Source organism: Toxotes jaculatrix, chromosome 16 (genome assembly GCF_017976425.1).
Source record: "Toxotes jaculatrix isolate fToxJac2 chromosome 16, fToxJac2.pri, whole genome shotgun sequence".
NCBI lineage: Eukaryota > Metazoa > Chordata > Actinopteri > Toxotidae > Toxotes > Toxotes jaculatrix.
In genome coordinates this window covers 7,775,248-7,787,644 of record NC_054409.1, presented here as the reverse complement: position 1 = coordinate 7,787,644, position 12,397 = coordinate 7,775,248, and the positions used below count along the sequence as shown (strand labels likewise).

The following is a 12,397-nucleotide window of genomic DNA, read 5'->3' as shown; positions in this document are numbered from 1 at the left end:
AGGCAAGTGAGAAAAAGTCTGATGATTTGTTATTTTTTTTTAGGTTTGATCTAAATTGTTTTGTCTCCTCTTTTTTTTTTTTGCCTCTCAGGGTTTCCATAGCATGCAGTCAGCTGTTGATTCAGAATATGAATTCAGTTCCGGTTCAAGAGCAAGACGAGACATTACTCCATGGAGGTACACAAGAAACACTTCAAACTCAGCCACTATCTTTTAACATATTTTCTGAATCAAAGCCGAACTTTTCTATTAATTTTAACTGTTTTACCCAGAATTCACAGCAAATTTGATTTAGAGGTTAGAGATTAGATTTGAGGTTTGAAATTCTCTCTCAAGGCCTTTGTGAATGGACTGTCTGGACATGTGTGTGCCCTTTAACCCACTTGAACAGTTAGTTCATAGTTTGGATAATACAATTTGTTTGGAGCACAGCCTAAACTTCAACCTCTCCAAACTCCTCCAGTAACTAAAAGTGCAACCTGAAATTTCTAAGAAGACACAATGTTTAAAAAAAAAAAAAAAGAGATTTATTTACTGAATTTCCTGTAACACTCAGGAGATCACAAACTTAAAAAAAAAAAGAAAATCAGACATTTAAAAGAAACTGATCAACCAACATGATTGTCGTCACCACGTTCCCCAGACTCCCATGAACAAAGACTTGACTGAGTTTAGCCACAATATAAAAACATTACACATGATAAAAATGTGATTGTCAGGAACGTCCGCTTTATGCTGTGCTGCACCCTCTAAATCCAAGCCTTAAAAATTCTTCACGCCATCATCTTTAAATCTACAACTTTTCGTATTTTGACAACAGTGTGCTGGTGAAAACACTGGTAGTGTGAAATGAACAGAAAATCACCATGCACCTTATTTGGACTGAGCTTCAGGTTGTTTAGTTAGTTTAGTAACCTCCTGCTGTCAGTAACTTTTTTTTTTTTTTTTTTTGGTTCTTTCCAAACTGAAATCAGAGCTGCAAGGCACTTTAAAATGTGCTGCACCCCAGAACGTTGTGTTTATACAACTAGGAATGTAGAGGCATCAAAAAAAAAAAAAAAAAAAAAAAATTAGTATCCTATCAGTGGTTTGGGTGCAGCATGGTGTTAGCTACAGTTTCTGCATCTCACGTTTCACCTTTACGTCCTGGTAACAGAGCTGATCATCTGTCTTCCTGTAAGATGAATCTATGATGATCTTTGAAACATTTAGAGGACTGTTAAACAACACTTGATGATGTTCTGAGGACATTTCCAGAAAATTCAAAGACTTTTTTTTTTCCACCTCAATGGTCACAAATGTCTTCATGGATTCTGGAAAAACACTCAGAATGGCAGAAAAGTGTTTTCTTTTTCTGATGCTTTGCTCTGTGACTTCAATGTAACGGTGATGGGTGAGAGGCACAAACTGGGGTAAAATCTAGACTCACTTGTAACAAAAACCTTTTCAGACACATAAGAACAAAATATATATTCATATGTACACACACTGAGACGTCACATGTAAAAACAAAAAAAACAGGACAGGTGTGAAGGTACTTTTTGTACAAACGTGTGTGAAGTAGAACATGCAGTGAGTCGACAGTGAAAGTGAAAACGTCTTTCCAGGAATCTGACTACCAAGAAAAAGTTCACAGACTTTACACTAAGGTAAAGCTGCATAAGCTGTTACCAAGGCGACGAGCTGTGACCTCTTGTAGCGATGACGTGGGAGGAATCGGTTGGCGTGTGGTGATGGTGTCACATCCTGGTTTCCAGGCCTACAGCTCGGTGTCTTTGTATTTCTGAGGATTGTAGTATCCTCTCTTGGTCTGGTCGGCCAGCTGTCTGCGGTAGTCGGCCTCATCGTCGTCATCGTATCCTCTCTCTGAGTACGGTGGCCTGGATGGAGTCTGGGGCTCAGGTTTGGAGCTTGAACTGAACACACACGAACAGAGCAACAATCCAGCAGTTCAGCTTTTCCTTTTTATAAAACTAATGAATGAAGAAATGTGATTTTTATCTTGTCAGAGAGAAGAGTCATGCTCTCACCCTATTGGCTGAGGACGGCTGAGGTTGGGTTTTGGCAGCTTCACTGGGATGGCGTAGATGTCTGGATGCTTCTGGGCGATTTCCAACTGTGAAGAGAAGAGATATGTCAGAGCTGGTACAAACTTAAAATTAAGACATAAACAATTTTTTTGTGACTGTCTTTTATCTGACATTTTTGTTCTGCATCCACAGTCAATGTGAAGGGTCAGGATCAAAAACCACTGAATTAATAACAGTAACATTAAAAACAACAGCACTGACTCGAGCATTCTCTGCCTCTTGCAGCTCCAGCATCCTCTGAGCTCGGGCCAGGTGGTCCATCTTCTCAAACGCTTGAATCTGGGAGAAAAACAAATAAACGTGAACTAATGTTCCATTTTTGTTGGTTAAATAATAAAATCTACATCCACATGATTTACGAGGAAGTGACTGTCAAATGAAACTTATGTTATGAAATGAAGATGACAGCACACAGGTATTATGGATGAGTGAGTGAGTGATAAATTTGAAATGAGGACTCCAAACATTCAAGACCAGCACAGACATGTTCAGTTACCTGGTCACCCATTTTCTATTTCACATTAGAAGCAATTAAAGTCAAAAGGGAAGGAAATAAAATAGAAGTTATTTAATAACTGAGTCAAAGACAAATCTAAATGCTGGAGAAGCCCAAAAAATGTCAGAAAATCTGAGAGTTGCACAAGTGAGTTTCTTTGTTGATCTAAAGATACAATAAATAAAGAAATAATAAATCTAACCTTTCCGAGGAAGGATTTGCTGGCAGGGTCCTCCTCCTTCTCCGGGCTGTGCTCCTCCGTGGGCTGGTTCAGACGGGCGACGGTGGGCTTCAGGGCCACGGGAGGGGGAAGCGGCTTGTTTCCGCCCGCCGCGTCGCTGCTGATGGTGCTACTGGAGCGTGAGTCAAAGCTCCGAGATGAGTCAGTCCGAGTCTGTGTCCGCACCTGTCAAGAGGAGAGGACTGGTCAGGATATTTTGGTCCATTTGAAACCTTTATTTGGCTGCTGGTTGGTTTCTTCTGCTACTTCAAATTAAAAGTCATACGCTGACCTATGAGCTGCTGCTCCTGCAGTTATAGCTTAATGTTCAAGGATAGTCCAGAGATTCAGACTGACACATTTTGGTATTACTCATTACAGTTGAGTGCAAACAGAGTGATGGATGAAGAGTTTTTGAGGAGGAAGGAGGGGGAGGATTCTCACCTTTGGGGGTTCGGGGACAAAAGAAGGGGGAGGGCTGGGCTCTCTGTTAAGCATCTCTCTGCTCCCTGACCTCCTCATACGAGCCCGGGGTTCAGGGTGAAGCCTCTATACACACACACACAAATACACAAACATACACAGAGGAGGGATGTCAGGGTCACATTATGAACACGCACATGTTTTCAAACCAACGATGAGTCAGTGGTGAGAATTAGAGGGGTGACTGTCAAAAGGGTGAATCTCCTGCTCCTGTGTATACACTGTCTGTGTGTTTCATACAGCATCAGCTCGTATCAGTTGACGTTCCCACCTCGTCTGGCAGGACGGGCTCTGAGGATCGACTGATGGCCGACACGGGCTGGGGCTCATCCAGTGGCTCGTCCAGCTCATTGTCGGTGTAAGCGCCGCCCTCATCGGCTGTGTCTTCGTAGTCGCTGGTCAGGCGGCTGTCCATGCTCAGGTAGTCAGCGCTCATTGCTGACAGGTAGGACATGCGGTCGTCATGGAGATCCAGGTCCTCTTCTGTACCATCCAGCTGAAAAGACGAGGTGAGAGATGACTGTGACAATACAACACTGGATGTAGTAATACTCAGCAATACAAACTGATCTGTCACAGCCAAGCTCATATTAATACACTCTATTCCTAGAGCCCATTAGATTTACATATGAAAATGCCATTTAGGACATAAATGAGTGTACAAAATCCAGAAAAGTGGACTGTAAAAGTAACCTGTCCCATCTCTTAGCATCAGTGTGTCCGTCACACAGGTAATACCACTCACCTTGCCCTCACACACCCACACAGCTCTGTCCTGCTGTTCCCTAATAGAATCTTTCACGCTGCCGTACCACGCGTCATTGGCTGAGTTCAGGTCAATGGTATCTAAACATGCACATAAAACAACACAGGTTTGATCAAGTCAACACTGCTTCAGTAACTGAAGGCCAGATCTAACATCTTATAATCTGGACTTGTAACTCTGTTTTGAAAGATGCTGCATATATGTATAAAATCATTATAGGTGCGGAGAACCAGCTACTGACCAGTGAAAAGGTGTGAGCAGGTCTTCCTCAGCTTGACGGCCTGCTCGTACAGTTTGCGTGTGCTGCGGCTGGATCCCGGCACCAGGCGGTTCCTCATGGTCTTGACGCCCTGCTTGCTGTCTGGGTTCAGGAAGATGACGATGGGATACCACTGGGTATAGTTCAAAGTGTCCACAGCTTTGGGAGTCACATCCAGAAGAGCGTGGCGGTCCTGAAGAAATGGAGGGGGAGAAGTGGTGAAATGTCAGATGGTGTAACATTATTTTCATTAAGCTACATCTTTTTTCTCGTGTACCATACCTGTTCGATGATCTGTCGAATGGTGTTAAGTCTCACCACACCGGAGGATTTCTCAGTTCCTGCATCCTTGGGCTCCGTTTCTGAAAGAGGAAGGAAATTATTCCCAAACAAGAATGGAACACGTGCAAGAATCTGTTTTTATTGACACCAAATTTAAAAATTTGCAACGAAGTGATGAAGATGTAAACTCTTACTGGCGATGATGAACTCGTCTGGCATGTCATTGGCCAGTTTTTCGTTTACTGCATCCGAAATGGGCCCAAATATCACCACAGGCCTCTTGAATCCAGCTGAACGAAACATTAAGCAGGATACAATTTCAGTCGCAGACATACAGGAAAAACACAGGAACAGCAACAGTATACTTCTTGTGAAACTGCAAAGTGGCCAATGGATAACTTTTATCTGGTACCTTCACGTAAGACCACTCTCTCGTAGGCAGGAAACCGTGTGGTGACTGGAGCAGCACTCAGGTCCTCTCGGCTCTTGCGGAGATCTTTCTTCTTTGCTGCCCTTTGACCTCTCAGCCTCCAGAAGTCTCCTCTGTCGTTGCCTGATGCGGCTCGAGCAGCATTCTGGACGTTGGCCATTTGCTCTGCTCTGTAAGACAAAAATAAGAAGGAACTTCAAACACTGCCATGCTTTTTTAAATGTAGCACCGCTGGAGTGATGCCAACTTTTTAGGACACACACACACACCTGCTCTTGTTGGGAATGATTCCTTTCTCCAGCAGCTGGTTGTCTTTGTCACTGCGGATTGCCAGCCAGTTGCCCAGCTTCCCATCATAAAGCGTGTCCGTCACTTTGAAGATCTCTCCTCTGGAGAAAGGAAGGCTCTGAGGAGCCTCCTTCTCATACTCAAAGTGGGTCCTGATGAAGAAAGAGTCACCTCTGCCCGACGCTAAAATGTCCTTGTACACTGAAAGAGAAAGCAAAAGTAAACAAGCTGGTATCGTTGTGGGCCACAAGGCATAATTCATCTTATTAAAGACCACAAAACTAAACTCAGAACTAAAACTAAATAAGCATAACCAACTCAGCTTCACAGCATGAAGTGGACTTTGTATACCACAGGGCTACACTGATATTGCTTATCTCTACGGTGAATCTCTGTAAATTTATCCAAAAATCTGGCATTAATTTTTTTTAAATTGCTATACAGCTGTCATCCAATGACTTTATTTGATATACAACTGCAAAAGGCTTTGAATTAATTTCACCTTTAAATTGTTAAATACATACACACACAAGTGTTTGTCCCCTTTAGTGTGCAGCGGGAATATTTTAGCACAGCAAAAGTTTTGCTGTATTAACTTTTTGCTGTTAACAGAAAGAAGTATTTGTATTAGTTTTATCAGCAGCTTTCACTTATAAAGTGGAGTACCTTCAGGTTTACTCTGAGCGAGAATGGTTACATCCTCCCCTTTGGGAATCTCCAGGAGGTAGAGAACAGCATCCTCACGCACCATGCCTCTGAAGTCTATGTTGTTCACCTGAATCACATAAAACAGACAACAATAAATACCATTAGAAAGAGTGATACTTTAGTATGGCCTTAAAATGTCATAGTATAGTAAGGCATCAAAATCGGCCAAAAAAAGTCATACTTTAGTAATCATACTTTAGTAGTAGTTTTGGCCGATTTTGATGCCTTACTATACTATGACGTTTTTTGACACATTTTGAGGTCATACTAAAGTATGACTTTTTTTGGCCGATTTTGATGCCTTACTATACTATGACGTTTTTTGGCACATTTTGAGGTCATACTAAAGTATGACTTTTTTTGGCCGATTTTGATGCCTTACTATAGTATGACGTTTTTTGGCACATTTTGAGGTTATACTAAAGTATGACTTTTTTTGGCCGATTTAGATGCCTTACTATACTATGACGTTTTTTATGACATTTTGAGGTCATACTAAAGTATGACTTTTTTTGGCCGATTTTGACGCCTTACTATACTATGACGTTTTTTATGACATTTTGAGGTCAAAAAATTTTTTGACATTTTTTGGCCGATTTTGACGCCTTACTATACTATGACGTTTTTTATGACATTTTGAGGTCAAAAAAATTTTTGACTTTTTTTGGCCGAAAAAAATGCCTTACTATACTATGACGTTTTTTATGACATTTTGAGGTCAAAAAAAATTTTGACTTTTTTTGGCCGATTTTGATGCCTTACTATAGTATGACGTTTTTTGGCACATTTTGAGGTTATACTAAAGTATGACTTTTTTTGGCCGATTTAGATGCCTTACTAAACTATGACGTTTTTTATGACATTTTGAGGTCATACCAAAGTATGACTTTTTTTGGCCGATTTTGATGCCTTACTATACTATGACGTTTTTTGGCACATTTTGAGATCATACTAAAGTGTGACTTTTTTTGGCCGATTTTGATGCCTTACTATAGTATGACGTTTTTTGGCACATTTTGAGGTCATACTAAAGTATGACTTTTTTTGGCCGATTTTGACGCCTTACTATACTATGACGTTTTTTATGACATTTTGAGGTCAAAAAAATTTTTGACATTTTTTGGCCGATTTTGAAGCCTTACTATACTATGACGTTTTTTGGCACATTTTGAGGTCATACTAAAGTATGACTTTGTTTGGCCGATTTTGATGCCTTACTATACTATGACGTTTTTTGGCACATTTTGAGGTCATACTAAAGTATGACCTTTTTTGGCCGAATTTGATGCCTTACTATACTATGACGTTTTTTATGACATTTTGAGGTCAAAAAAAATATTGACTTTTTTTGGCCGATTTTGATGCCTTACTATACTATGATGTTTTTTATGACATTTTGAGGTTGAAAAAAATTTTGACTTTTTTGACCGAAAAAAAAACGCCATACTATACTATGACGTTTTTTATGACATTTTGAGGTCAAAAAAAAAATTTGACTTTTTTTGGCCGATTTTGATGCCTTACTATAGTATGACGTTTTTTAAGCACATTTTGAGGTCATACTAAAGTATGACTTTTTTTGGCCCGATTTTGATGCCTTACTATACTATGACGTTTTTTGGCACATTTTGAGGTCATACTAAAGTATGACTTTTTTTGGCCGATTTTGATGCCTTACTATACTATGACGTTTTTTGGCACATTTTGAGGTTGAAAAAAATTGTGCCTTTTTTTCCCGAAAAAAACGCCATACTATACTATACGTTTTTTATGACATTTTGAGGTAAAAAAAAATTTAAATTTTTTTTGGCCGATTTTGACGCCTTACTATACTATGACGTTTTTTATGACATTTTGAGGACGAAAAGAATCTTGACTTTTTTTGTCTGAAAAAACGCCTTACTATACTATGACGTTTTTTTAAGACATTTTGAGGTCAAAAAAATTTTTGACTTTTTTTTGCCGATTTTGACGCCTTACTATACTATGACGTTTTTTGGCACATTTTGAGATCATACTAAAGTGTGACTTTTTTTGGCCGATTTTGATGCCTTACTATAGTATGACGTTTTTTGGCACATTTTGAGATCATAGTAAAGTGTGACTTTTTTTGGCCGATTTTGATACCTTACTATAGTATGACGTTTTTTGGCACATTTTGAGGTCATACTAAAGTATGACTTTTTTTGGACGATTTTGACGCCTTGCTATACTATGATGTTTTTTATGACATTTTGAGGTCAAAAAAATTTTTGACATTTTTTGGCCGATTTTGACGCCTCACTATACTATGACGTTTTTTGGCACATTTTGAGGTCATACTAAAGTATGACTTTTTTTGGCCGATTTTGATGCCTTACTATACTATGACGTTTTTTGGCACATTTTGAGGTTGAAAAAAATTGTGCCTTTTTTTTCCCGAAAAAAACGCCATACTATACTATGACGTTTTTTATGACATTTTGAGGTAAAAAAAAATTTAAATTTTTTTTGGCCGATTTTGACGCCTTACTATACTATGACGTTTTTTATGACATTTTGAGGACGAAAAGAATCTTGACTTTTTTTGTCTGAAAAAACGCCTTACTATACTATGACTTTTTTTTACGACATTTTGAGGTCAAAAAAATTTTTGACTTTTTTTTGCCGATTTTGACGCCTTACTATACTATGACGTTTTTTGGCACATTTTGAGATCATACTAAAGTGTGACTTTTTTTGGCCGATTTTGATACCTTACTATAGTATGACGTTTTTTATGACATTTTGAGTTCGAAAATTTTTTTGACATTTTTTGGCCGATTTTGACGCCTTACTATACTATGACGTTTTTTGGCACATTTTGAGGTCTAAAAAATTTTTGACTTTTTTGGCCGAAAAAAACGCCATACTATACTATGACGTTTTTTAAGACATTTTGAGGTTACATTTTTTTTGACTTTCTTTGGCCAATTTTAACGCCTTACTATACTATGACGTTTTTTATGACATTTTGAGGTCGAAAAAAATTGTGACTTTTTTTGCCCGAAAAAAACGCCATACTATACTATGACGTTTTTTATGACATTTTGAGGTCGAAAAATTTTTTGACTTTTTTTGGCCGAAAAAAAAAAACGCCATACTATACTATGACGTTTTTTCATGACATTTTGAGGTCGAAAAAAATTTTGACTTTTTTTGGCCGATTTTGACGCCATACTATACTATGACGTTTTTTATGACATTTTGAGGTCAAAAAAAATATTGACTTTTTTTGGCCGATTTTGACGCCTTACTATACTATGACGTTTTTTATGACATTTTGAGGCCGAAAAAAATTTTGACTTTTTTTGACCGAAAAAAACGCCATACTATACTATGACGTTTTTTATGACTTTTGGAGGTCAAAAAATTTTTTTACTTTTTTTGGCCGAAAAAAACGCCATACTATACTATGACGTTTTTTATGACATTTTGAGGTTAAATTTTTTTTTGACTTTTTTTGGCCGATTTTAATGCCTTACTATACTATGACGTTTTTTATGACATTTTGAGGTTGAAAAAAATTGTGACTTTTGCCCGAAAAAAACGCCATACTATACTATGACGTTTTTTATGACATTTTGAGGTCAAAAAAAGTTTTAATTTTTTTTGGCCGATTTTGACTCCTTACTATAGAATGACGTTTTTTTAAGACATTTTGAGGTCAAAAAATTTTTTGACTTTTTTTGGCTGATTTTGACGCCTTACTATACTATGACGTTTTTTATGACATTTTGAGGTCAAAAAAAATTTGACTTTTTTTGGCCGAAAAAAACGCCATACTATACGGACGTTTTTTATGACATTTTGAGGTCAAAAAAAAATTTGACTTTTTCTGCCCGAAAAAAACGCCATACTATACTATGACGTTTTTTATGACATTTTGAGGTCAAAAAAATTTTTGACTTTTTTTGCCCGAAAAAAACGCCTTACTATACTATGACGTTTTTTATGACATTTTGAGGTCAAAAAAAAATTTGACTTTTTCTGCCCGAAAAAAACGCCATACTATACTATGACGTTTTTTATGACATTTTGAGGTCGAAAAAAATTTTGACTATTTTTGCCCGAAAAAAAACGCCATACTATACTATGACGTTTTTTATGACTTTTGGAGGTCAAAAAAATTTTTTACTTTTTTTGGCCGAAAAAAACGCCATACTATACTATGACGTTTTTTATGACATTTTGAGGTCGAAAAAAATTTTGACTATTTTTGCCCGAAAAAAACGCCATACTATACTATGACGTTTTTTATGACATTTTGAGGTCGAAACATTTTTTGACTCTTTTTGGCCGAAAAAAAACGCCATACTATACTATGACGTTTTTTATGACATTTTGAGGTTACATTTTTTTTGACTTTCTTTGGCCAATTTTAACGCCTTACTATACTATGACGTTTTTTATGACATTTTGAGGTTACATTTTTTTTGACTTTCTTTGGCCAATTTTAACGCCTTACTATACTATGACGTTTTTTATGACATTTTGAGGTCGAAAAAAATTGTGACTTTTTTTGCCCGAAAAAAACGCCATACTATACTATGACGTTTTTTATGACATTTTGAGGTCGAAAAATTTTTTGACTTTTTTTGGCCGATTTTGACGCCATACTATACTATGACGTTTTTTATGACATTTTGAGGTCAAAAAAAAATTTGACTTTTTCTGCCCGAAAAAAACGCCATACTATACTATGACGTTTTTTATGACATTTTGAGGTCAAAAAAATTTTTGACTTTTTTTGCCCGAAAAAAACGCCTTACTATACTATGACGTTTTTTATGACATTTTGAGGTCAAAAAAAATTTGACTTTTTCTGCCCGAAAAAAACGCCATACTATACTATGACGTTTTTTATGACATTTTGAGGTCGAAAAAAATTTTGACTATTTTTGCCCGAAAAAAACGCCTTACTATACTATGACGTTTTTTATGACATTTTGAGGTCAAAAAAAATTTTGACTTTTTTTGGCCGATTTTGATGCCTTACTATAGTATGACGTTTTTTGGCACATTTTGAGGTTATACTAAAGTATGACTTTTTTTGGCCGATTTAGATGCCTTACTAAACTATGACGTTTTTTATGACATTTTGAGGTCATACCAAAGTATGACTTTTTTTGGCCGATTTTGATGCCTTACTATACTATGACGTTTTTTGGCACATTTTGAGATCATACTAAAGTGTGACTTTTTTTGGCCGATTTTGATGCCTTACTATAGTATGACGTTTTTTGGCACATTTTGAGGTCATACTAAAGTATGACTTTTTTTGGCCGATTTTGACGCCTTACTATACTATGACGTTTTTTATGACATTTTGAGGTCAAAAAAATTTTTGACATTTTTTGGCCGATTTTGAAGCCTTACTATACTATGACGTTTTTTGGCACATTTTGAGGTCATACTAAAGTATGACTTTGTTTGGCCGATTTTGATGCCTTACTATACTATGACGTTTTTTGGCACATTTTGAGGTCATACTAAAGTATGACCTTTTTTGGCCGAATTTGATGCCTTACTATACTATGACGTTTTTTATGACATTTTGAGGTCAAAAAAAATATTGACTTTTTTTGGCCGATTTTGATGCCTTACTATACTATGATGTTTTTTATGACATTTTGAGGTTGAAAAAAATTTTGACTTTTTTTCCCGAAAAAAACGCCATACTATACTATACGTTTTTTATGACATTTTGAGGTAAAAAAAAATTTAAATTTTTTTTGGCCGATTTTGACGCCTTACTATACTATGACGTTTTTTATGACATTTTGAGGACGAAAAGAATCTTGACTTTTTTTGTCTGAAAAAACGCCTTACTATACTATGACGTTTTTTTAAGACATTTTGAGGTCAAAAAAATTTTTGACTTTTTTTTGCCGATTTTGACGCCTTACTATACTATGACGTTTTTTGGCACATTTTGAGATCATACTAAAGTGTGACTTTTTTTGGCCGATTTTGATGCCTTACTATAGTATGACGTTTTTTGGCACATTTTGAGATCATAGTAAAGTGTGACTTTTTTTGGCCGATTTTGATACCTTACTATAGTATGACGTTTTTTGGCACATTTTGAGGTCATACTAAAGTATGACTTTTTTTGGACGATTTTGACGCCTTGCTATACTATGACGTTTTTTATGACATTTTGAGGTCAAAAAAATTTTTGACATTTTTTGGCCGATTTTGACGCCTCACTATACTATGACGTTTTTTGGCACATTTTGAGGTCATACTAAAGTATGACTTTTTTTGGCCGATTTTGATGCCTTACTATACTATGACGTTTTTTGGCACATTTTGAGGTTGAAAAAAATTGTGCCTTTTTTTTCCCGAAAAAAA

The 12,397-nt window shown here is 36.8% G+C and overlaps 1 protein-coding gene across 2 annotated transcripts in view; it reads right to left on the bottom strand.

Moving 5' to 3' along the window:
* Positions 1-51: 51 nt before the first annotated feature.
* Positions 52-12,397, bottom strand: part of tjp2a (tight junction protein 2a (zona occludens 2)) — a 58,864-nt gene continuing 46,518 nt past the window's right edge. For both annotated transcript variants that reach the window (XM_041058700.1, XM_041058699.1), the window contains 13 exons: positions 5,981-6,089; positions 5,296-5,515; positions 5,009-5,196; positions 4,791-4,886; positions 4,597-4,676; positions 4,297-4,507; positions 4,035-4,135; positions 3,561-3,785; positions 3,251-3,355; positions 2,789-2,992; positions 2,292-2,369; positions 2,031-2,116; positions 52-1,916 (listed from right to left, as the gene is read on the bottom strand). In XM_041058700.1, the coding sequence (XP_040914634.1) occupies positions 1,760-1,916; positions 2,031-2,116; positions 2,292-2,369; positions 2,789-2,992; positions 3,251-3,355; positions 3,561-3,785; positions 4,035-4,135; positions 4,297-4,507; positions 4,597-4,676; positions 4,791-4,886; positions 5,009-5,196; positions 5,296-5,515; positions 5,981-6,089 (1,860 nt within the window). In that variant the 3' untranslated portion in view covers positions 52-1,759. The remainder of the gene's footprint in view (positions 1,917-2,030; positions 2,117-2,291; positions 2,370-2,788; positions 2,993-3,250; positions 3,356-3,560; positions 3,786-4,034; positions 4,136-4,296; positions 4,508-4,596; positions 4,677-4,790; positions 4,887-5,008; positions 5,197-5,295; positions 5,516-5,980; positions 6,090-12,397) is intronic.